The sequence below is a fragment of the Falco naumanni genome, chromosome 1, assembly GCF_017639655.2.
Source record: "Falco naumanni isolate bFalNau1 chromosome 1, bFalNau1.pat, whole genome shotgun sequence".
In the NCBI taxonomy this organism is placed as follows: Eukaryota; Metazoa; Chordata; class Aves; order Falconiformes; family Falconidae; genus Falco; species Falco naumanni.
Window position 1 is genome coordinate 107,596,053 of NC_054054.1, and position 25,363 is coordinate 107,621,415.

General features: G+C 53.7%; 1 protein-coding gene across 7 annotated transcripts; it reads right to left on the reverse strand.

Moving 5' to 3' along the window:
- Window positions 1-1,789: 1,789 nt before the first annotated feature.
- On the reverse strand, window positions 1,790-24,592 carry FLOT2 (flotillin 2). 7 transcript variants are annotated; one of them, XM_040616375.1, is made up of 11 exons: window positions 24,495-24,592; window positions 15,712-15,793; window positions 10,872-10,962; window positions 6,217-6,340; window positions 5,652-5,770; window positions 5,093-5,206; window positions 4,881-5,000; window positions 4,249-4,463; window positions 3,876-4,059; window positions 3,559-3,708; window positions 1,790-3,406 (listed from the first exon to the last, which is right to left on the reverse strand). In XM_040616375.1, exons 1-11 carry the CDS (start codon window positions 24,541-24,543, stop codon window positions 3,368-3,370), a joined length of 1,287 nt encoding a protein of 428 aa, XP_040472309.1. In that variant the 5' UTR covers window positions 24,544-24,592; the 3' UTR covers window positions 1,790-3,367. The 7 variants fall into 7 exon arrangements, with proteins under 7 accessions (XP_040472309.1, XP_040472303.1, XP_040472275.1 ...); XM_040616369.1 differs by lacking the exon at window positions 10,872-10,962 and adding an exon at window positions 12,820-12,910 and having other exon boundaries at window positions 24,495-24,558; XM_040616341.1 differs by having other exon boundaries at window positions 24,453-24,558.
- Window positions 24,593-25,363: the final 771 nt, after the last annotated feature.

The following is a 25,363-nucleotide window of genomic DNA, read 5'->3' on the forward strand; positions in this document are numbered from 1 at the left end:
GGCACTGTGTCCCCTGGCCATATGTGCTCCCCTGAGGGATATGTCCCCTAGCAGTGTGTCCCCCCCAAAAAAGATGTGTCCCCCAGCCTGCAGGGACATGTCCTCTGGGAGTCCAAGTCCCCTGCCTGTATGTGCCCCCCCCCAGCGGGATGTGTCCCCCAGGGGGATGTATTCCTTGCTGTGTGTCTGCAAAGGACATGTCCCCCTGGCCATGTGTGTCCCCAAGAGGACTGTGTCACCTCATTGCGCATGACCTTGGCCATACTTATCCCCTGACCACGCGTGTCCCCAGATGGCTGCAGCTCCTGACCATGACTGTCACCTGCCTGCGCATGACCCCAGTCATACATGTCCCCTAGCCCTGCATGTCCCCGGGCCTGTCTGTGCCCACAGGGCCACATCCTGCAGCAAGCACCGTGCCATTGCGCCCAGTTGTTTGCGCCAGGACACTCTGGTGTTCCTGGAAACCGCCTGCAGGGAGCTGATAACCCCCCCACCGGGACCGTCTGCGCGGGGGCCCGATAAGCAGCAGTGTCCGGCTATCTAGGACCCTGCCCTGCCACACAAGGTGTCCCCAGACCCACTGTCACTTCTGGGTGACGGGAACAGGGGCAATATCACCCACACTCCCCCCCAGCCTGGCCAGGCCCTGGTAGGAGGTGGCACAGGGTCAAGCCCTGGCATCAGCCTGTCCCCAGGCATGAGGATGCTGGGACCTGGGGGCTGCAAGGGACTGTCCCCTCCTGTCTGCGGTCCCTGCTGTGACCCAGAGGTGTCCTGAGGGGCCTGTAGTGCTCCCCAAACTGTGGCACAAGCACCCCAGCACCTAGAGCAGGGACACAGGCAAAGTGTCCCCAAGAGTCCCCCCACCCCAGGTGAGCCCCACGGGATTATCCCCATCCTGCCAGCCCCACTGCCCACTCAGCACCCACAGCGCCTGAGGGCAACCCAGCCCTGTAGCCCTGCACCCCACAGGGCAGAGGGACCCCAAGTGTCCCCCAGGCCACCACCACAGAGCTGGTATGGGGACACCCAGGTGCTGCAGGGGACCCCTGGGAGCAGGGCTGCCCTGCCGCAGGGCACGTGGGACAGGGCCCTTTGTCCTGCCTGCACCCCTGCCCAGCCCCGCGGGCACATGGAGGGTCCTGAGGGCAGCCAAGAGCCCTGCTGCTGGTTGCCACTGCTCCTGCTCGCCGGCTGACCCCGAGCAGGATGGCACCCCCAGAGCCACCCTGCTGTCCCCCAGTGCAGAGGACAGTGCACAGGGCTGGGACACGGCTCCGGTGGCAGGGTGAGGGCACGGGCTGCACACACCTGGCAGTGGGGCAGGGGACATGGTGGTCACACGAGCTGCTGCCACCAGCCTTGCAGACAGAGCCTTTGGCCCACACCAGCTCTGCTCTGAACCCCAGGGTGCCACCGGTGGGGCACCCCACAGTGACCAGCTCCCCGCTTCAACGAGGGCAATGCAGCTGGCGCTCACCAGCCACCCTGGGTGGCTCCTGGCTCCATCCTCACCCGAGCGGGACCAGGACAAGGCTCTACCCTGAGCGAGGGTGGGCCAGGAGCAGCCCCAGGGACACGGCAACCATGGGGGAGGCTGCGAGCTCCCAGGAGCTGCACAAGCTGGGATCTCCCATCCCAGCGGGAATGCTGCCCGCTCCAAGGCCAGCACCCCCCGGCCAGTCAACGCCATGGCCTGTCAAGCACCGGCTCTGGCACTGCCCTGTGCCCAGGGGTGCCACGGCAGGGGAAGGCGGGTGCAGGAGGCACAAGTCGAGAGCCAAAGCACGTGGTGACAAGGTTTTATTATCGTACAGCAGTGGCGGTCGCAGGGTCGCAGGCATGCACACGCACATGCAGATAGGGTGCCTCGCCCGGCACACCCGCCAGCAAATGCCAGATCTGCGCCGCTGGTGTGAGCACAAGCAGGGCGCTGATAACGCCAGTCCTCCCCACCCTGGTGGCAGGGAGGGGGACGCAGTGCCACCAGTCTCACAGCGGGTCACTCCTGGCAAAGGGACCAGCCGGTACCGGAGCACTGCCAGGAGGGCAGACGGGGACCCAGGTCCCTGCACCCACCCTACGGCAACGGGGCAGGTGGCACCGAGCCATAGGTGACTGAGCTGGCAGAGGGACCCCCAGCACCCTGCAGTGCCCGCGCAGGTCACCGCCAGGCTGACTTCACGCATGGGTTTGTCTGCACCAGCCACACAGAGCGCAGGCGGTGAGGCAGGCGGGGAAGGGGCAAGGGCCACCGCGAGGCCCTGGTGGCACTGTGAGGAGTACGGGACACACACAGGGGACAACCACTTTCACATTGTTACTCAGGGCAGCAAAGCCACTGGCCGTAAGAGAGGGGGGCTGAGCGAGGTAGGGGCTTCTGCACTGTCTGCCGGGGTATCCCCTGCCAGCCCCCGGGGGCCGCGGCACCCCCCAGGAGCATGGTCCCCAGGCGGCTGCACAGGCCATGCTGGAGGAGCCTGTCCCCACCGCAGCGCCCTGCCCGGTCCCTGCCTCCCGCTGACCTGCGCCTGGAGTAGCCGTGGGGGTTGACATACACCAGGGCGCTCAAGGGACAGCAGGCTCAGTGGCTCCACCTCACTCCTGGAGGATGGGGTGGCTTTGGCACAGCGCAGCTTTTTGGCATTCCTGGTGGTGGGACCTCACCAAGCCTGGCTTACAGCAGGGCTCAGCTGGGCTCCATCAGCCCCCTCCGAGCTCTCCTGGCTCCAGATCCCGGGAGGAAACTTCCCCAAGGGAAGGCAGCACAGGAGGGGGCAGCACCCACTGGCAGTGCCGGATTGTCACCCTCCCAGGGATGTGCCTGTCCCCTCTGGGAAGCCCAGCCTGGGCAGGACTGAGTTGCCTGTGGGCAAGACACTGAGGTGGGAAAAGCCAGCCACAGCAACAGCTTGCAGGCAAAGGCAGGGGTTGGGCAGCGCCAGGAGGGTGGCTGCGGCAGGGCAGGGAGTCCAGGGGAGGTAGGTCCTGCCTGTCCTCTTCCTACAGCTCCACGCTCCGTGTCCTGCCGAGCCTCTGCTCTGGGCGGCCACCCGAGGACAAAGAACAGCAAGGCACCGGGACTGCAACACCAGACAAGCTGCCAGTCATAACTGAGGATCGGATCCAAACCCTGGCCTGATACAATATACAGATAATTACAAAATAAATCCCCTCCCACCCTTTGTAATAAAAGAGCAGCTGATTGGACATGCATCTTTCTGGCCCTACAAAATAAGGCACCAGAGCTTAAAAATGAAACTCCGATTGTCTTTGATATAAAAGGAATTCCCACGTGTTGAAGGCAGTTGATGTCTGAGTGCATAACAGGGAGTGATCTTCACCAGCTTTGGGTCGGCCAGCCTCATGCCTGGGTCCCGGTAGCTTTCTGGATCAGGGGAATCTGTAGGAGGGGAAAAGAGAAGCTCTGAGGGCTGGAGGAGGGGGAGGCAGGGAGCTGGGGAAGGAAAGGCTCCCTAGGAGTTAGAAAGTTTTCCAGCAAGCCCCCGTGCCCTACGAGCTGCAGGAATTGCCAGCTGCCAGTAACCGGCTCACCTTTGTGAGATCCACACCAGTGATGGCACGCACGGAGGCGGGGATCTCGGCCAGCAGACGGTTCACCTCTGACGTTGTGTTGTTGCTCTCTCCACTGAGAATAACGATCTCATCCACTTTGGAGAGGGGAGCAGCAACTTTGGCAGCGATCTGAGGAAGCAGGGAGGGATGAGCAGAGTCAAGGTGCTGCTCACCAGCCTGCTGGGCAAGGTCCCTGCACACCATGTAGGGCTTCACTGTGTCCCCAGGGGACCTGGCCCAGCCTGGGACCTCCCCACCACTTGGCCGGGAGCAGAGGAAAGCTGCTCCCTCCTCACCTCAGGCAGCGCATCCAGCACTAGAGCCAGCTGGGCAGCCTCTCCGTACTGCTGCAGCGCTTCAGCTTTCAGCTTCATCCTCTCCGCCTCCGCCATCCCGATGGCCTCAATCACAAAAGCCTCTGCTTCTCCAATCTTGCGGATCTTTTCCGCCTCCGCCTGAGCCATGAGGACTTGCTTCACCCTGCAAAGGGAAACCCAGCCCTCCAGCAGCCCAGAACCCCGCTGTGTACCCAGCACTGTTTCCCTCTCTCCGTCAGCCACATGCCTGCCCTGCAGAGCCCACGAGCCAGGTCTCAGCACAGCAGCCGCTGCACCTTGCTCCCACCTCACCGCAGCCCAGCACGCAGCCGGGCTCAGCGAGCTCACTCACTTCTCGCCCTCAGCAATCTGCTGGATACAGTAGGCTTCAGCCTCCGCCGGCCGCTTCACGGTGGCTATCAGCTCCTTCTCCATCCGGATGACTTCCTTCTCTTCCACATCGATCTGCTTCTTGCGCTGCACCACCTCGATTTCGATTTCCTCCTGGCGGATCTTCTGCTGCTCCCGGGCGCTCTGGAGCTCATAGGCCAGCTGAGCCTCAGCAGTCTGCACAGGGAGAGAAGAGAGGAGAGTCTTGGCCATGATCTCCTGTGCACAGGCATCAGGTCCTGAAAGCAGACGTGGCTCCTGCTCCCAAACCTCTGCCCAGGGGTGACATCTCAGCCCTCAGAGCTGCACTTGCTGCCCTTCCCTGTGTGCTCTTTCCACAGCACTTGAGCCCAACCAGCTCCAGGTTCAGCTTGGATGACCCTCCCCACCCTTTTCTCTCCTCTTAGTCCCACCTAACTGTTGCAAACACGACAGGAATCTGCTGCAAGGAGCTCACCCTGTGACAACAGAAACCTGGGTTTCTCCACCTCTGGCTCTCCTCACGCATGCAGGAGGTGGAAGGTGACAAGCCCCAGAGGACTTGCTACCCCGATCCAGCCAGGGAACAGCAGCAGGCTGTCCAATACCTCTCACCTTAATGTTGACCTCTTCACTGAATGCAGCTTTCTGCAATTCAAAAGCCCGTTTGGAATCTGCTATTTTGGTATCAGCCAAGAACTTGACATCCAGCATTTCTTTCTTGCACTCTGCCTCCTGCAGAGAGGAAACAGAGAGCAGAGCTCCAGGGTGAGCAGCTGGAGCAAAAGTGGCTGCCCTGGGGAAGCCCAGCACATCTCCAGACTCACCCGAATGCCAGCATCTCGCTCTGCTTCTGCCACACCAATGTCTGCATCCCTTCGGACAGCTGCAGTCTGAGTCTTTCCCAGGGAGCTCAGGTAATCCACTTTATCATAGACATCCTGGAGAGGGGAAGGTAAGTCACAACCACTTCAAATGAGTGACTCTATTCTTGCTCCCTTTCTGTTGAAGCTCAGAGCAAGCACTTGTGGGTTAGGCCACGGTCAGAACGAGCCATGTCAGCCTGCTGCCAAACAAAACGAGGCATGACAGGGAGAGGCAGGCTCTCCTGACATCTTCCCTCCGGCTCCCTGGAGGTTGGGTTATCAGCGAGCTCTCTCCACCAGCCATGTTTACAGAGGCAGCTACCCAGGTGCTCTTTGCCCAGCCGCCTGGATACAGGACATGCTGTGGGCGGCTGCCATGGAAACTTCTGGAGGGCTGGGGCAGGCTCTCAGCTGAGCCTTTCAGCCAGCTGCAGCAGAGGAGCCAGTGCCAGGCCCTGCTGTGCTGCTCCTACAGCTCTGCCGGCTGCCCCACAGCGCAACGCCCTCCATCTGGGCATACCTTGATGGTGAAGCTCAGGATCTCAATACCCATGCGACCCACGTCAGGAGCTGCCACTTCCCGCACCAGCTTGGCAAACTGATCCCTGTCCTGGTAGATCTGCTCCACTGTCAGGGTACCTGCAGAGGGAAGGAAGGCAGTATTTGGAACTTGTTTTTTGTTATTTGGAACAAGTAACACAAAAGGGCATGGGTCTAAGCTCAGCAACATCCTCATTGCCCCTAATCTCTTGGTTTGTGCACAAGGGCGTAAACCTCTGCACAGGCCCTGCAGCGTGCACCACCATCTCCGCCTCACAAGCACAACCACCACACACACAAGCTACCTGTAACCCACGGGGGCTCAGACATCTCTTACTGCAGACACCGAAAACTCATTTATCACAACACCCAGCCACGCGGCAGGAGCTGCTGTAAGGGAGGAACAACCTAAGATGCCACCTCTGCAGTCAGCAGAGGAAGCGCCTGTTGTGGCTGCTGCGGTGGCAGCAATACTGCTGGGACCAGCCAGCAGAGAAGGGAGAAAGCTACTCAAGATGCCTTCAAGAGTGTGAGCCCCTCCGCACCTAGGATGGAGCGCAGATGCCCCTCCAGTGTCTGAAGGACCACGTTCTTCACATCCTGCACGTTCTTCCCCAAGAATTGCTCACAGGCCACAGCCAGGAGCTCCTTCTCGGTCATTATCTTCACCTAAAGACAGAAGACAAAACCAAAGGAGCTGAAGGTGCCTCTGCAAAGAGGGACAGGCACCCAAGAGCAGCAGCAGCAGCAGAAGCAGCAGTACCACCACCAAGCTGCCAGGCACCCGTGCTACCGATGCTCTAAGGGACCATGCTGAGCTGTCACCACGCTGAGCCAGGCCATGGGACCAAGCAGCGAGCCCCTGCTCACTGCTGCTGGGCAGAGCCCTGCTGCAGGCACACACAGCAGTGCCAGCGTCCAGGGCAGACACTGCTCCAAACCCTGACTGCAGCTCAGCGTGGAGAGGTGCTCCCTGCAGCCAGCTGTCCTGCGTCGGCAGCCACTGGGTGATGAGGGGACAGAGATTGACCCTTCAAGTCCCACATGATGAAAACCTTACCAAAGAGCCCTTGCTACCAGTTCAGGCACTGCACCAGTAACGGACTTAGGAGGAGAGGGCTTTTTATTACTACCCCTGGCAAAAAGCCATTTAGTTACCTTTCTCTTCCTCCTCCTTCACTAGAATTAATTTTTCTGACACAGGAAAGGCAGAGAACAAGGAAGAGTCTGACATGCCCAAGGAGCAGCCTGGTAACAGGGGCTCCATTTGGTGTTCCCTGCAAGGAGAGATGAGACGAGATGGCTGTAGCACACTGGTTTGTCCTGCTCCTGGCTGGGAGCTCCCAGCTGCAATTTGCAGTGACCCCAATGTGCCAGGGCGAGGACCTGGTTGTCCTGCTCCGCATGGTCAGTCTGGTAACAGTCCCCAGGGGTGGGACACAGCTGCCCCAGCACTGCTTTCACCTCCCACAGTCAGAGCCAGACGTAAAAGCACTCCCCCAGATCCAGCCAGAAGATAATCTTCAGATGATCCTGCTGGTCATGGGGCTGCCTTTTAAAGGCAAAGTGGGTTAAAAATCTCTGTGGGGTATGTAAGGCAGTGGAGCTTTGTGCTCATGGAGCTCTGTATAACCCAGCTATGAGGTGCTACAACCCACCAAGGTGACAGCTCCTAGTGGCCAAATCCAGTCCGAGGGCTCAGGCAAAGCCTGGACACAGGGACATATTTGCATCTGGCAGCACCAGCGAAGGAAGCGGGGCCACACCAGCCACGCAGCTCTGCTGGGACCTCTGGGCGCTGAGTGGGTCCCACAGCACCCTCTCATGGAGACATCTGGGCTGGGCAGTGCCTCCTGTCCCACGAGATGCTGGTGGCACCCTGCATCCTGCCCCAAGGGTCCTGGCTGGACCTGCTTCTACCTACAAGGCCAGCACAGCCCTGGCTCAGAGCCTTCCAAAGCTTCAGGTGCTGTACAGGGGGCCTCCGTGGCTCCCAACACATACTCTTGATGTGTTCACAGCCTATAGACCTCATCCTGACACCTACAAGACCACTCTTCAGGGTTGAACTGCTGGCAAAAGCAACATAACTGTTTCTTGAGAAGGTCTGCTCTGACAGCTTGCAAGTCCAAAATGATCCTGCAGCCAAACCTGCAGAGCTGAACAGCAGAACCCGGCCCCAGCACTGCCAGGACAGCTGGGACCAGCCACCACCTTCTAAGGGGACCAGAGGTGGACCATGTTAGATGTGGCGAGCTGACCAAGGCTCAGCCACCACAAGCCTACCCCTAGGAACAGGAAGAAACATCAACCTGAGCTGATTTGCTTTTGCAATTTTTTACAACTTGCTTACTTGCCAAAAAAAAGAACCTTTGCTTCTCAGGCTGGGTCTCCCATTCAAAACACCAAACTGAATCTCGGGCAAGCGTTGCAATCCTCCTCTTTCTCCCCAAGACCTCTGGGCTCCTTACTGGGCCAGGCCACAGTGGTTTCTGGTCCCTGCCCCCCGGGCCAGCAGTGTGCACATTCTACACAAGAGGGAGTTGGGAGAGCTGCTTATGGAGCTGCACCCGGGAGCCTGGGCCCTGCGCAAGGCTCATCCCGCACCCAATGGGAGGTTTTTGCAAATACCAAAACCATTTAGACTCAGCAGCAACGTTGATGGTGCGCATCTGCCAGCAATTCCACCTCTCTAAACAATCCCCACCCTTTGGAAGCTACAGAGAGGACAGTCAGAGCATGGAGCAGGATGTTCAGTAAGAGAATCTCCGCAGTACTTCCCAGGAGCAAGGAACAACTCAGCCTCTGTCAATAAAGCCAGCCGGCAGCCTGCCTGCGCTGGTAAAGCCTGGACAGCTGGAACAAGCCTGGCTGAATACACAGGTCAACCTACCAAGCAAAGGTTGCACTAAACAAAAGAAGAGTTGAGCAATTTGCGCTCAGCCTGCTTCCAGTATTTCAGACAGGGCACTGCGACTCTTGGTGCTTCTTCAAATGTCATTCCCATCAGAGAGGCAGTTTAGCTGGCAGGGAATCAGAGAGCCTCCACAAAACAATCCCGTCTGGAGGATCGATACTGCCGCACCCAGCACCAGCCAGCTGCAATCACAGCGAGGGGTGAGCAGAGACAATCCAATTAGCTTGAGGCTCAGAAAAATGGTACGGATGAATATAAGGATATAAAGCCCAGCGTGGCCGAAGGCAGCAGCACCCCAGTGCACCCTGGACACAGGGTGCTGCATGTACAGCCAATACAGACAGGAGGTTACTGGTGAGTACTCATTACATGCCTCTTCAAGAAAAGAACAGCACCCTTATGCATATGGAGCACTTCTATCATTACAGCAAACATTTAAAAAGATGTTTCTCTAGTAATAATTTGCTTGCTTTTTTTTCCTTTTTTGCACAACCTCTTAAAAGAAAAATGTTTGCAAATTTCTGCAAAATTCCCCCAAATCCTGCAAAATTAAGGTAACCTCTGCCATGCGCATCTCAAACTGCCTCAAGCCTGCTTTCTGCACGGCGATTCCTTGCATCTCACAAGCCTAGGTCTTTAAAATTAATTGACAGTGGGGAAAAACAAACAGTGAGAAGAGAGAATAACATGAATGAGATTAAATGGGAGCTGCATTTTTAAGTCAAGGCACCCGGTGATCCAGCCTTCTGCTACCATGCGCCGCCCAGCTTAGACCATTTCACAGGCAATGAAAGGATGTCCCACTACTAGGTTAAAAAGGAACACTGGCTTCACAGAAATACTTTTTCCAAATACAAAAGGAAAAGCCTACAGATTTATGAAATGCGTGTGAGGGGAGACATGGGTGAATGCATTTTGCCACCCACACAAAGCCCACTGTGGTTATGTGACACATTAGCAGCTAAATGGATAATAAAGAAGTTAAAAATTGAAAGTAAGGGTGCTGGTTCACATCATTAGTGCCAGGATGAGCCCAAAACACTGGCTCCTGTGCTGGTGCTCCTGCACAAAGCCCCATTCCCCAACAGTGGCAGGGTGATGGATTACCCTCTGTTGAGTCATGGTCGTGCCCAGCCCTTCTGCCACGTGTGACAATCCAGAAACCACTCCTAGCTGAATTCATATTCTCACTTACGCAGAGACACAGCACACAGCTCCTCTGCAACGTCAGTTTAGAGCAGATTGATGAACCTAGGGAGGAATGCACTGCTCTGGAAAGCACTGGCTGAACTCTGTTAAGCGCTTGGTCTTAAAAGGGCGGCAGCAGCCACAGTGCTCTTCCCTGGGGGGAGCCTTTTGACGCATGTGGGATTTTGGTCACATCACTGCATCACTCAGCAGCTCCCCTTGGCTCCACTGCTCACCGCAGGGAATGTGGCAGTCACTTCTCCTGCAACAACAGACCTGGACATGCCTTGGACACGTGGTGACCACAGCCTTGTGTGAACTGAGAACCACCGTCTTGGTTTTACACACCCAGAACGAGCTGTCAGGAGCAATTTTCAATCAAAGCATCCAGCTGCCTATTTGGGGAGTCAAATTCTATCAAAAGCTAACAACATTTTCCTCCCAGCATACTCCCTAAGGCAGGACCCGGTCACAAGGATAGATTCTGTATCAAGGCAGCAGATCTCAGAGGCTAAGAAATGCAGGTGTTTCAGCGTGCTCCCACAAGCAGCAAGAGCTGGTTTTCACGTATGAAGAAGGCTTGAGAGAATCAAAATTCAATTCACACCAGGGATTTTACAGACAAATTTTAGTGCCTGGAGGGACTAAGTTCTTTCTTTAAGCTTTAACTCACCGTGAAGAATTACAAGGTCCACATGCTAATAATAATAATCCAAAGCAACATAATGCTCGATACCATCTCAGGAGTGAATGGCTCAGTCCTGCAGGATCACACATAGCTCCAAGGGCACCGCCGTACGTCAGTGTTCCACAAACAGATCAAGTCACCCACACACACCTCATTTGCCACGTGGACAAATGAGACACCAGAAAAAGAGGAATGATTTGAAGGAGAGGAGGAGAGGTCACAACTGCCTTCACAACATGGGACATGCTGTAGTGTGTTTTAACCAACAAGGACAGTGTGGTTTTGCACAAGAATTTGTTTCAGAGCAGTTGGCTTCTGTTTCTAGACAACAGTAACCTCTTAAGGGGAAAAACCAGATGGAAGTTAGAGACATGCATTCCTGAAATGATGTTTTGGAGTTACTGTACCTGTGCCACACCTGTGACAGTTAAAGCTACCCCCTCCGCCGTCTCTACGTCCTCACACCTGGGTTGTAACGTCATTATCTCTAGGGAAATCCTGCCAAAAAACGCAAAATATTTGCACGTTTCCAGGTAACACACACTCAGCTCTTCCCTTTGCATCTCCTGCCCCGGGGGGCTACCTGCCGCACTCATGTAAGACAGGTAATGTAAGACAGGTGCAGAATGCAGCCGAGGGACTACATCCGTGACTGGAGACAGACAAGTCACTTTGGCCAAGAAACAGATTTTCAGATAACGCTTAAAGGCAATTTATCAGCAGAGAAAGGCTGGGAACCAGACTGGAAATGGTATTGTGACCCTTTCCCTTCTGCTGGGCTCATGGGGTGGCCAGAAGCTAGCAGCTTGAGGACCCCAAACGGCCCTCTGTCAGAGGCTTGCTGTGCCATGCTGCCCAACGCTGGGGCAGCGTGTGCTCTTGCTGACTGGTGTCACTGGTTTAAAAGCACAGCATGGACCCGTGATGCTCCTGCCCACCCCGCACTGCCATGGCAGCAGGAGCCCTGGTGCTTGGCAGAACCTAGTGCTCACGCTGCAAGAAGCAGCCGTGCCTTTGCCCTCACTGGGTTAGCGTTAACACAGACCTACCCCCTGATCTGGTTCACCTCTCCCTCTATTTTTCCTGTGTCCCATGACCCAAAGGCAGATAGAAGTGAGTCTCCAGCTCTTTAGGGCCGTGCTCGTGTAGTATCAGGCACCCAAGAACAGATCCTGCAGCTCCAAAACTTTCTCCTGGGCTCCAGGTACTTTGGCCAGACCCGGCAACTTGCAGGTCATGATTTGGTAAAACAAGAGACATGCCTGGCCATGGCAGGTTCTGCTTCAGGAAGAAAAGCCTGGCTCTCGTGTCAGTCATAACAAGCTGGGAAGGCACTGGGAGTCAGGAGAGGGAGCCACAGGGCAGACAGCTTGTGTCAGTGAACATTAGGTCAAACATCTGAACCATGAAGAGGCTGCACTGGGCTGCTGCATGTACACCAAGTAGCTCCAGGATTGGCTGGAAGTGCTGAAACATATCTCTGCAAGCTCATGCCTGCCTTGGCCACTGTCCTAATTAAACTGGCATGCAAACTGGGAGCTGATAGAACAGATCCCACTGTCCAGGATGCGCACAGGCATTTTTTGCCATATGCGTTCACAGCTTTAATCAGCTAGTGCAGGATTTTAGCCTTCTGAAGACCTAATCTATAATTTGAATTTAATTTCAATACCGTGCTACTTCTTAGCCAGGAAGTCACAGGGATGTTTGGTTATTACTGCCACACTGGTTCCTAAGTGCTCACAGTGCAAACACTAACTCTGTGTGTTGCAACTCATCCAAGGTCTCTATGCTGTACTTTCAAATGTGACAAAGTCCAAAACAGGCCCTGTCTCTATGTGGAGGAAGAAGGGCTGAGTGGAAACCCATATGCAAAATGGCAGAGCCAGGTAGAGTTGCAATTTCCCCACGTGTACAGGTTTTCTTTTGAAGCGGCACAAAATCTGCCTTCCCACCTGCCCCAAATCCTGCTCAGAACCCAATCTGGCCTGCTTGTGGCTCCACACAAAAGGCGATGGCCCTTCTGCTCTCCACCAAGCACACAATGGAAACAGTGCTGTCAAGGAAAGGGTTACAGTTGGAGCAAATGTCTGCAGCGTTATCAGAAGGAGCCAGTACAGCAATGCTGAATCTGGAATTTGCCAAGTATGCATCTGTCTACATTACCTATAAACTGTGGAGTGCACCCCAGGGCAAGTGCCGGGGAAGGGAAAGGAGAAGAGGCTATTGAGATTTCAACTGTCCCATTAGAAAACCATTAATTTTTATGTTATCCTGCTGCTGCTGCTGTTGCTGCTGCTCAAAACAGAGGGATAAAAGGTTAGACACAATGTTAGGAAGCTGGTGGATTATTACCTGTGCAACCCCTGTTACGTACAGTGGGACCCCCTCCGACGTCTCAATATTCTCACAGCGACAGAGGATGGTCATAACCTCCAAAGACAGTCTGAGCAGCAAGGAATAAGGGTAGGACAGCAAATACACAAAGCAGTTATCAGAGAGTAAGACACTCTTTGGAAAGGACAGACAAGACTTTCAGGTTTTGCCTTTTCCCTCTTCAGTGTGCCTGCCTTCCTCTGCCTGCACCCCGGGCTCCGTAACGCTGGGCCAGAGCAGCTTCCCTAGTCACAGCGGGGAGCGTACAGCGTCTCGCTGCTTCTTTTAATGAGGATAAACAGGCTGGGGGCTTGTCTCCACCCTGCATCCCTTAAGTCACCACAGATGAAACTGAACCAGGTATCCCACCTGGACTGCCACCCTGGAGTCAGCTGGCATTCTCTGTTGGACTAATCTTCACACACAGAAAATTCCTTTTTGTAATAATCTAGCTACTTCTATACCAACATTTAAGAAGGGCCAGAAAAATTAAAATACCAGGGCTACCCACCCCTGGCTAAGGCATTGATGAGAGAAAGGTGCTTCCAAGTGCTGTCCTGAGAAGCTGAATAATACCACTTGGCTCCCCTGGAGGCATGTAAGACCATGCTGCCTCTCTCATTGCTTTTATTTCTGACCTTTAATCAGGGACAGGATTTTTTTTTTTCTTTTTTCTTCCCAATCCTCAAGGTTGCAGCAGGATAAGAGCCCAGCACCCTGCCAGCTCTAACTGTTCCTTTTGTTCCCAGGTTAGTGCTACCTGGCGGGATGCCGCCGACAGGAACACAATCGCTGCTGTCTCTCTCACTTTCAGCACTGGCAGTTCCAGAAAAGATGTCCTAATTTCAGAGGAGGAAATCTGCCTCACTCTTCATGTTAATGCAGTGAGCTCCATCTGGGGCATTGCTTACGGTATTTGGGAAAGGCTCTGTTTTCAAAAGGAGAATTAAGCCCTGTATCCCATGGCATGAAGCAGGGGTATAGATTTTAAAGTAAAAGATCTGTTTGGCTGCTGGCATTCCTGTCAAGAGCCCCATTTGCTAAATAATGCACACACCTCTATCATATGACAACTCATTCCTGGCAAGCAGTTCTTGGCCCTGGGCTCAGCTTTTGCTTAATTTAATAAGTCAGCCTCCCAAATACATCTGTTATCTCCTGCACACGGCAGGTCAAGGTCCTGCACTGTTCTCTGGGCTTTGGACACAAGAGGAGCAGCAGAAACCATTGGTTCAAATCAACAGTTCTCCCAACGAGATGCCTCACAAAAATTAATGAATGAAGCTTGTCTGGATCAAATGCAGTCCTTAAGCACTGAGCCCACAAGCCAGGCCTTTCCTTCCCCTCCCATCTCGTACGAGCATCACTGGAGAGCCCGAGTTAAAGCAGTATGTGTTAGCTGAGACCTCTTCATGCACCTGGAGCACTACAGTAGGCTCTCGTAGCAATCCTGAGTACCAGCCACCTGGGAGAGGACCCGAGAGCTGTGGTGAGTCAGTTGCCAGCAGCAGCCAGGACCCCTTCAAACAAGGCAAGCTGCCTGGCCCCCAGGCAAACAGCAGCTACAGCAGTGTATCATCTGTAGTGAGGGCAGCAACATGCTCACTTTGTCCGCTGGTGGCAACACGTGAACAGGGAAAAGAAGTGGCAAGATCAAGCAGTAAGGGTTAACTACAACCTCTGGCCATCGCTTAGTGCAAAAACCCAAGAGTCACATCTTTATCCTTTTCCCTGTTATTTTTTACACAGATGGAGGAACCTGCATCGGTGAGTATAAGGGAGGTGCTGGGAGAGAGTTAACACTTCCACAGATCCTAAAGATGAAAAGCCATGTTAGCAGGACAGCAGCACTATCACAGCATGTTAGTTCAGAGACCAGCACAGTGAGAAGCAGCAAGCAAAATCCACAACTAAGGAAAGGGAGAGAGAGAGGAAATCCCGCGGTTTTAAATAGGAACACAGTCTGCTCCCAAGGTGACAGCAGTCAGCTTATCTTTAGAAAGAGAGACTCGAGCAGCAGGAGAGGGCGCTGGCCCACTGCATGCCACAAACATGTTTGTTACTGGGTGAGGGTTTGGGCCATACTGGGCAGAACTCAGCTCCTCTTATGAACTCATGGATGAGGCAGCCCTGCTGCCCAGCACCTCTGCGAGAGCCTCGTAGCTTTAGAGCGCTGCAAAGGCAGCAGCGGAGCAGAGCAGGGCTCTTGCCTTCCTCAACACTCACTGCACCAGCACAGGAAGAAACACACTGACCACCCAGGCTACGGCTCTCTCAGCTTGTTGGGTGTTACATAAATAAAAAACAATGAAAAAGGAAAAAAATAAAGAATGAAAAAAGTATATCTGATTGCCTTGGGTTTGAGGAGAGGTGTGGACAGAGAGGCCATTTGAAAAGTACTTCAGCTGAAAGCATGGGGTTTCTTTTCTGTCTTTTGCACAACTGTCCCCACGCAAACAGCACAGAACTCCCCCATCCTGCGGTTTTGTTTTGTGCATCATCATTTACTGTCAGGTAAGCCTAAAATGACAGGATTACCTCCTGCATAGCCCCGGACAAGCTCAGCCTCCACCACTCAAAGCAGAGGATGGCCAGAAGCTGTGCAGTTGTGAGTGACCCTACATGCCCCATGCTTCAAGGCACCACACAGGGCACATATCGCTCCTTCCAGCTATTTACAGCCCTGTATGCAGGGCAGCCTTCCCACGAAGGACCAGGAGCTGCTCACAGGCAGAGGGCTGGGCTGATGCTCATCCATGGTTTCATACGCAGTGCCCAGTCCCACATTCCTAAAGATACTGCTGAGAGCCCCACTGGGATGGCTTTGCCTAATTCCTACTCCAAAACCACAAACAACAGGGGTCTCCTTACCTTTGGGTGTCAGTAATGCACCACCAAGCCCAGGCCCAGCCTCCGTATACATACTGCTTTACATCAGAGCCACAACAGCCACCTGCAGCACAGCAAAAAGCAGAGAGATGTAGGGATTACACATCAGCACATTGCTCTCAGACAAGGAAAAACCTGCACCCAGACTGAGTTGTGAGCAGAACAACTTCCTAATAAGCCTGCCCAGCCTCTGGGTGCTGAGGAAAGGGAATCCTGGGGGATCATCAATTCCCACAGCCCCTCGGAGCAAGGGAAGCACCTCGGCTTGGCCGCATTACAGCAATGAGTGCGACCAAGCCAAGCTCTGCAGCATGACCCAGAACAATCCAAGCATGCCTGCAGTATCTGATAAATAATGAACACAGAAAACTCTTTCCAAGATCCACAGCAGCCCTTGAACAGCCTTTGGTCGGCCATAACGCAGCTGGCCACTGTGAAACCCAGCGCTCTTCCTTACCTCCATGGGCTTCACATGGCAATTTTCCAAAGGCAACCTTTCTTTAGTATTGTCTTATAAAATTGGAAAATAGTATTTGTAATAATTCGGTATGACAAAGAGTAACACACAGAAAGAGACTGTATTTCAAACCAGGGTTTTATTTTAGTTTTGTTAAGCAGTTTAAGCACTTACAGCAACCAGAATTGTAAGTACATGCTTCAGTATCTTTAACTATGACACACCAGCTCTGTCGTGGAAAGCTATGTAAGAAATCCATCTCCTTTCCCTCACCCCACACTGCAAACCACCCTTAAACCCAACAAAAAGCTAGCAGGTCAGCATTTGAGGAGGGAAGAACCCTCAAGTTCCCTTGAGCTCCCCAAAAATATCTCCTAGTTCTGGCTCATGCAAGTACTACAGCACATGAGGCTTTGCTGGTCGACCGCAGAGCTGGCTGTGCCCAGAATTCAGGCAGCATCCAGGACGCTGACAATTTAAGATTTGACCCCACTGAGGTCAGACGATGCTGTCTGGATTTCCAGATCTTTGATTCAAGGAATAAGATGCCTGCTACCTTTCAAGAGAGCGCCCTGCCAGCGACCAGCCCTAGGTTTCATGCCTGGCAAGGGAGGAGCTCTGCAGCTCCCTGGCTCGGAGCAGGGCTGCGAGCTGCCGTCTCTCAGGCAGATCAAGCCAGCAGTCCCTCCCTAGTCTGTTACCCATAATCACTTCATACAGCAGCCCTCAAGGGCCTCAGCCAGGCAAACACTGTACCAACAGAGCAACAGACAGTTTCAGCCCTGCGGGACTTATCTACACAGGCGTGATGGAGCCAGTGCAGAGGAAGAGCAGGGAAAACAGTGTGGCTGCAACGCTGTGGGAGCTTCGCATTGTGGGAGGGGAAAAGGAGAACTATGAAGCCAGCAGACTGCAGCCACACAAGACAGCCCTTTCAAGAGAGACAATGATTATTAAGTTTGTTGCAGTAGGTCAAAATGAAGAAGTAAAGCCAGCACACATCCAGGCCAGCGTGCCTGCAGGAGGGGGAACTCTTATCCTCCACATCCTCCTCCCCACCCTCAAGTGTTTCACCACCTTCCGCTATCAGCTAAAGAGCCTGCCTCACCGGCTTCCACATAATGGCTGATAAAGCAGCAGATCAGCCGCATCTACAGTTTTTCACCCTCCAATTTCTGGGGGAAGTTAACACAAATTGGAGAGGGATCTACACACTTTTTTCAGGTCTCCTGTGCTCCACAGCGTAGGGGAATATTCTCCCGTCACCTCCGAGATGGCCGCTGGATAGCTTTTTCCTGTAGCTGGAAGGCTAGGAGTTACAGAGACTGATGATCCAATATCCTGCAGCATATTAACCACAATGCCTTTTAATGCTTCTTGGAGGACGTCAGCCTGGTTAGCTCAACCTTTTAGCCAGGCCCTTGTTTTCCAAGAACAGGAAGGGACGTGTTCCTGGCAGTCAGGAAAGGCAGCTCCACACGGAAAGCCGTTTTATTTCACAGTGTCTGCGCGGTCTTTACCAAACTTCTGGCAATCGCTTCATAATAATGTTCTGCGTAAACTCTGCACCCTAAACCCACTGTTGTTACAGGAACATGCCTCTCCACAAAGATGTTTCTTTTCTTCTGCAGGAAATACCTTATTTAGTATTGCACCCAGAGTGAGCCCCAAGTTTACTTCCCAGTGCTACACAGCATTGCTGCACAGCAGAGCTTACTAAGCTAGATTATATGTCCAGAAGTGTTCAAAGCATAAGAAAAACAGGGAAAGCTAACATGTAAAACAGGAGCAGGATGCCAGCTGGTTGCTTTCATGCAAGCTGGACGTCTAAGCACATCAGAGCTCCATCCTAGTAACGTGGGTCAAATGAGCTGAACGCTCATTTTCCATTGCAGTCCTGCAGCCGCTTTCCCAAGTCTGAGAGAGCAAGCGAAAAAAGAACCAACAAAGCGAAATCTTTGCAAGGCTAAAGAATAAACCCTCTTGCACAATGCGATTTGGCAGAGAAATTGCCTTTTCCAACTATAATACGCCCACTGTTCTAGCAGCCCGGGTCTCACAGTCACTTGGCCATCGCTTCCACAAACATCCACCGTGCCTCTTCCGGGGCAGTGTACAGCGGCCAGGCACACTACAAACGGAGGATTCATAGCCAGGAAGCTGCCATCCAGCTTGGCCTCTTCCCAAACGAAGGGGTCCCATGTTCAAGTAAGAATTCCCAGAGCCAGGAGAAAGCACGTTGTCTGTTTTTGTTTGCTGGTTTGTTGGGTTTTTTTGTTTTTTTTTTAATGAAATGAGATTAACCACTTGGGAGTTTGCAGATAAATGGAGCTCTCAGCAGATGCAGGAAGCTGCTGCCCCGATGGATGGCATGCAAGAACGAACCGAAGCCCAAACAGTTATGGGGACACAGGGCTCAAAACATTAAAGCTGGGACAATTTGAGGTTGTGAACAAGCTCTGTGTTGTTTGCTCTCCCAAGGTACCTCGAGGCAATGAGTTTGTATTCTGGCAGGAAGCGGTGAACGTTCCGAAATCAGGTCACGGTAAACAGGCCGCTACGATGGCTCAGTATATTCCTTCCCCGAGACTGTCGCAGGGTGAAGAACAGGGCAGACACCGCTGCCTTCACCTGCGCAGAGAGAGCTGCCACCTTCACACCTTGAGCCAGGGCAATCTAGTGCTGGAGTCACCTCTGCCCAGAGGACCCACCATCAAAGCTGGGAATAAACAGCTCGGTCCAGCTGGACAGCAGCTGGGTTTGTTAGAGAAACGTCCCCATGCTGGGAAATGTCATGGGGTGCTAAAAAGTGAGTGCAGAAAGGCAAGGAAAAAACTGATAATTGAAAACAGTTATTGACAAAAGACATAATGAGAGGGGAGAAAAAGGAAAAGGTATACACAGAGAAAACCACGTAATAAAGCAGGGTCTAGACTAAAGTCGGTGTCTGGTTCTTAGGCCCTGCTATGCATATAAATTAGGCTTTGTCCACATGCAGAAATGGTACAAGGTTAGCAAAAACTAATTTTAAAAGATGCAAGGTTTGCATTGAATCCATAAAATCCTTCAAGAGTCACTGCAACAGATGAAAGCAGATTATGCTGGCTAGCTTGTTTTTGATATAATCTATATCAAAATTACTTGGTTTAAGCTATGAGTATCAATGCTAGAGTTTGAAAACACACATTTAGCTTAACTCACCTTGCATGCAGAAACTTGGAGAAGACAAACCACAACAAAGTTACACAACAAAACCACAGGGATACTACCCCAGAATTCCTCTTGGAAACCAAAAGGAAAGCCCTGAGGCTATTCTGTCCACCTCCTCTTCCAGCTATGCTTTCCAAAGAGTAATTTGCAAGTCTTGGAGATTTAACAAGCACCTGACAAGGGAAACCTTGAGCCCCACCACCTGCATAAAGCTGAAGAACTACCTCCCGAAATGGAAATATCACAGGGAAGCTGCATAAGTTGCCTTTTGTGCAAGTGGTGAATAGCTGTATTGAGCACCAGACTTGAGACAAGCTGTGATACTGCAAGCACCGAGCATCACGAGCAGCGTGAAATCAACCGCGGGGAAAGATTTTTGGCTAGCCAAAATGAAGGACCTAACTCTGCAGGAGCACTCAATTAAACCTGGCAGGTGACAATCAGTGCCACTAGAAGTTTTCTGCATGGCTTGCCTGGTGTGAAAGGTAGAATACCTCGACCACAACCCTGGGGAACGGTTTTGAACTCTGGCTCCAGAAGCACAAATGCAGACAAGGGGCAAAACCCCATGCAAAACCCAGATGAAGCTGCCTGCTCCTTCCCACACACTCACACTGCTTTTGAGGCTGAAGAACTGGAATTGCAGCTAGCCACCATCACATCAGCCTGTAGCTGGAAGCAGAGGGACAACCTCCATGCCATCAGCCCCACCACGAACATTAGGTCTCAGATGGCTCTTGCTGCTCACCTTGTCTTTCTGCAGGACACAGCCTGGACTTTCTCATTCCATTTTCATGTAATCGACTGTTCTCACCTATGTGTAACTCTCTGCGTTTCTCCCTACTGAACTGCATCGTATTTCTTCCAGACCATTCGGTCAATCTGTTGAGTTCGTTTTTATGCTAATCCAGCTCTTCAAAGCTCTCAAATCCATTCGCAGCTCAGTACTGTCTGCAAACTCAATAAACACATTCTCGATTCCATTATGCAAGCCAAAACAAGGAACTTACTTGATAAATCCTTTTAGCTGAACAGTGAGCCACTGTCAAGTTCCCTGGCAATGGTTTTCCAGGCAGTTTTGTATTAGTTTTATAGTATCTGAGAAACCAGTTCCTCCTTGCACTGTGGACTGCAGGTCTCTTACAGGAAGGGCTTGCAGACCCTCAAGAAGCCTTTATTTCAGGCTTTCAACTTACAGAACTGCCATGAAAACAGCATAGTCACACTGGTTGAAAATCACAACCAGTTCTTCTTGCAGCAATAAGAGGGTTGCAGTAACAGGATGTGAGACTTCAGAGTTACTCCAGAAGGGTTAACTACCCCTGACTGCTGGGCTGCAGCAGGAAATGGTTACACAAAACTGGAATTAACTGCTAGCTCCCTTTGACAGAGATCAAGGAGCCCCAAAGGGTGCTGCACTAAAGTAAACTGAATCTGGGCTGGACCGTATCTCACAATGATTTCTGAGAAATCATAACAGTGTAACAAGCCTTAGCAAAGGCAAGGTGTGCAGTATCTGCTGCTTCTCCTCATCCCCTAGAGTGCTCACTCACCTGGGAGGGAAGGCAGATCAGCTAGACACAGCTCATACTCAGCAAATACACGTAGTTGTCGTCTTCTAGGCATTTAGGAGCAATTTATTTCAGTATTCTCCTAGGAAATAAAGCTCAGCTGACTTGGCTGCAACTCCCCTGACTATTTTTCCTCTTTTCCCACCCTGAACTTTTGCTGAAACAGCAGTTTGCTCTGACACAGAAACACAGTGGGCTGTGCCAACCTTCCTCTGTCACGTATGTCCAGGTGCTCACCTCAAAGCTCCTCTGGCTGCCGGACCATTGCTGCGTGGTGTGACCCTGCAGCCCTCGACAGCCAGACGGAAAATGCCCCAACTGTGCAGATTAAGGCAACACTCTTGAGTTATGATAACTGTAAGAAGAATACAGCTATAATAAATTACATCTCATTATGAGACTCTGCAGAATTATTCCAGTGTTGTATTTCAAAATTCGCAGATCGATCCTTAGCCACAAAAGCTGCATTCACCCAGACTGTAACCCAAACCCAGCAGCACGCACCTGAGACAGCCTATTAGCTGGTGAGAACATTCAGCTATCAGGATGAACAGGTACTTTGTGTACCTCCCTGAAAACTCGACTGGCTCCAGCTGCACTTGGAGGCAGCTCCGTGACAGGCCAGCTCCCTGGCAAAGCCTCCTCAGAACTTGCACCAAACCTCACTGGGAGGCTCCCAGCACCGCTACCCTCCAGCACAGTTAGACCCACATTTTGGAGAGACCATCATTGCCTCTGTTGGGCTTTGTGAAACATTCTTAAAAAGCCTGGACTCCACATTTCATGGGCGGATCGGCTAACCCAGTGCAGTTTCTTAGAAGATCTGTGTTGCTCAACGAGGGAAGGACACAAGCACCAGCAGAGCGCTGACCCATGCCTGGGAAGCAGATTCCCAAATAAGGCTGTGAAGCTCCTGCACACACAGATGTTCCCAAGACAAAGCTGACTGCTCCTTGAGCACAGGAGGAACTCAAGTGTCTCACAAGAAAATGAAAAGAAAGATCACTCCTCAGAAAAAAAACATAGACTGGGGGGAGGCACGTGACTAAACTTCCTTCAAGATGCACGGGCTAAATTTACAACCAACAGAGAAAACTTGCATTAGCTTCATGATTTGGAGGTGCCTTCCACAAAGTGAAGTCTTTCAAGTAACAGCTGTATCACAATTCAAGACAGCAAGCCAAACCCCTGCTTTTAATATTGTTTGCTGTTGGTCTATTCTTCCCTTTCCCCTCTCTCCCCAAATTCAATGTAATATCATGCAAGTAAATGCTGGGCCCAAAGGTTGTCTCTGCTTTTCCCCAGAGAGACATGGCCAAGTTCCTGGAACTACAACTGCTTGTAGTTACACGCCTCCCACTAATGCCCTGGCATTTGCTCTACACGTAAGCACAGAGGGCACTGCAGGGCTGTGGGGCTCTGCAGAGCTCCCATAACCTCTCAGCTTGCCCCAGGAGCTCGCAGCCGGTGCTCTCAAGAATCAGCAAGCATTGGGCAGCAGCAGAGTAAAACTATGTCTGGTGGCAGCACGGAACCTAATTCTGATTCGCAGAGCCTGGTGTAATTTACGTTGCCTTCCCAGAACGTGGCTGTACATTGAGGAGTGTCCTCAGCTCACAACTCCCGGCTGTGGGAAAACAACGCTTGGAACTGCCAGCAGATGCCACAAATCCCTGCTGGCTCATCCTGCAAGCTGTGTTTTGTAAACTTCAGAGCTGAAGAGAAGCAAACCCAAGCTTTTAGACTGAAGGGCATCCTGGCACACCTGGAGCACAGCTTCCCAATTCCTCCTGCTGGATGTGACATTTTACCAAGCAGTGCCGATTTTGAGAGGAGTCTCTTTGGAGGGAAGCGCAGCATCAGCTCTAGATCCCAGCTGGGAACTGCAGAGACATGCAGAAGACCAGGAAAACTGCAAGAAACACTGCTGCTCCAGGCAGCTGGTGGGTGTGCTTTGTCACTCCTCAGAAGCAGCCGCCACAGCAGGCATATTTGTTTCCAAAACTGCAGCCTGCTTCTGGCAAGTCCTCAGTAATTCCCGTAACAGATCTGTTATCCAAGACAGATGAACTGGTAACAGACCAGCCAGAAGCAAGTACCGCAGCCCACTGGAGGCTTTGGCTCCAAAAGCATAACAATTCAGTTTCACCTGCATGCCAGAGCGGTGGTCATAGCACACCCTTTACATTCACACACATTTTCTCCCAGGTGAGTTTAGGTCTGAGCATCACATCGCCTGCCACAAAACCAGTCCAGTGTTGGCAGAAAGGATGTAACATGCCGGAGGACACACAGAGCGACCAACATCTGTATCTAACCCGGTTATTACCTCACACTTGGTCCCAGCCTGTCACACACAGCGACATATCCAGCCCTTACAGCAAGCTGTTACATCACCTAACAGTAATTAAGTCCTGTCCGCATGCATCCGGGCCTATGCCAAAGTGCAGTCTGGAGCTTCAGCAGAGGACTGAAGCAGCTACAGGTTGAATCAGACAGAGGGGATTTCACTGTTGGTTTATTTAACGCTAACCTAAGCAACCAGCTCACCTGCTAACATCACACGTATCTGATGGGCATCAACCGCGCCCAGTGCCAGCACCACTGAGAGGCGAGGTGACACGCTAGTGACGAAGTGACAGGAGGATATGATGGATGAGAAGGGCACCCCAGGGACAGGCCCGCCGTGCCCTGCCCCAGCAGGATGCTCACACCCAGCTCCCCATCCCCAGCAAAGCCAACCTGCCCCCCCAGGAGCGGGACGGCTTCTCGGTAAGCCAAGGCACAGGCTGCTGGCAGTGGCCCAGAACCCGGCAGTCTCGCCAGTGCCGTTGCCTGACATCATCTGACAGAGCAGCCCGGGGTGTGCTGCGGGCACCGCCGCCTCGCCCACCGCCCCCTGCGCTGCAGGGACCCCACCTCAGAGCCCTGGGGTCCATGCGGCAGGGAGCTGCCCACTGCCCCTGGGCACCCGCTTGGCAGGGGCACCCCCAGCACCCCAGTGCCCACCCACAGCCGGACACCCCCCAAACAACGCCACAAGGCTCCCTGGTGGCAGGGATCCCCCCCAGTGACCCCTCAAGGAAAGGCCTCCCCCCACAACATCCCAGTGCTCCTTCAGGGGATTCCCCACCCCCAAATCACAGGGGGCCCTGCAGCAGGTACCTCCAGACACCCCCCACGCCCCCTCTAAGGCAGGGTCTCCCATTCCCCACCAGGGACCCCCTCAGTGCACCTCCATGACAGGGACACTCCCCAGAGCACCCCCAGGCCCCACCATCACAGAGCCCCCCCAGTGCCCCACAGCCCCCTCAGGACAGGGACACCCCCCACCACCACATCCTGTGACAGGGACCCCCCAAACCCCTGATAGACCCCTCACAGCCAGGGCCCATCGGGGGCCCCTCCTAGCAGAGCTCACCACTAAAAGACCCCCCCCCGCCCCAGTTCCCTCAGGGACATTCCCCACACACCCCCCCCACAACCTTGACAGGGCCCTCCCAGCCCCTGCGAGGCTCCGGCCGTACCTGACACCACCAGCGCCTCGTTGGGCCCCACCGTGTGGCAGTTGCCCATGGTGCCCCGCGCGCCCGCCACCACCGCGCGCCCGCTCCCACAGCCCCCCGCGCCGCCCGCCACGCCCCGCCCCGCCCCGCCCCGCCCCGCCCCCGCGCCGCACCGCCCGCCGCGGGCGCGACCCCCGCCCGCCGCCATCTTGGGGAGGTCGGTGCCGCGCCCCGGGGGCGGGGCTGAGCGTCCCGCGCCGCCGCCATGTTGGGCGACGCCTGTCCGCGCGCGCGCGGGAACATGGGGCACGCGCGCGGGAACATGGGGCACGCGCGTGCGCGCGGCCAGGAGCGCGGGGGGGGGGGGGGGGGGGGCGCGCAAGGCGCGTCGTGTCCCCTGCAGCGTGGGCGTGCAAGGCGGGGTGTGCAAGGCGGGGGTTGTGTGGGTGTGCAAGGCAGGGCGTGTGCGCTGCAGGGTTTGCATGGGTGTGCAAGGCAGGGTGGGTGAATGCAGCGTGTGCATGGGCATGCAAGGCAGGGTGTGCAAACAGGGCGTGTGCACTGCAGGGTTTGCGTGGGTGTGCAAGGCAGGGTGGGTGCAATGCAGCATGTGCATGGGTGTACAAGGCAGGGTGTGCAAGGCAGGGCATGTGTGCTGCAGGGTTGGTGTGGGCATGCAAGGCAGGGTGTGTGCGCTGCAGCCTGTGCACAGGCATACAAGGCAGGGCATGGGCACTGCAGCATGTGCATGGCTGTGCGTGGCAGGGTGTGTGCAATGCAGTGTGGGCATGCATGGCAGGGGGTGCACACTGCAGCACGTGCAAGGCAGTGCGTGCAGGCATGTGCAAGGCAGGGCTTGCTGCATTGCAGCATACACATCTTTGCCAAGC

Coding starts and splice junctions, on each gene's coding strand:
- FLOT2 (XM_040616341.1), bottom strand. CDS start 24,543: ATGGGCAACTGCCACACGGTGGGGCCCAACGAGGCGCTGGTGGTGTCA. Junction 15,794..24,452: donor GCTGGGAGGGCCCTGTCAAG/GTTGTGGGGGGG, acceptor GCTGTGCTGCAG/GTGGCTGTTGTGGCTCTGAT. Junction 5,207..5,651: donor TCCTGAGCTTCACCATCAAG/GTATGCCCAGAT, acceptor TCCCCTCTCCAG/GATGTCTATGATAAAGTGGA.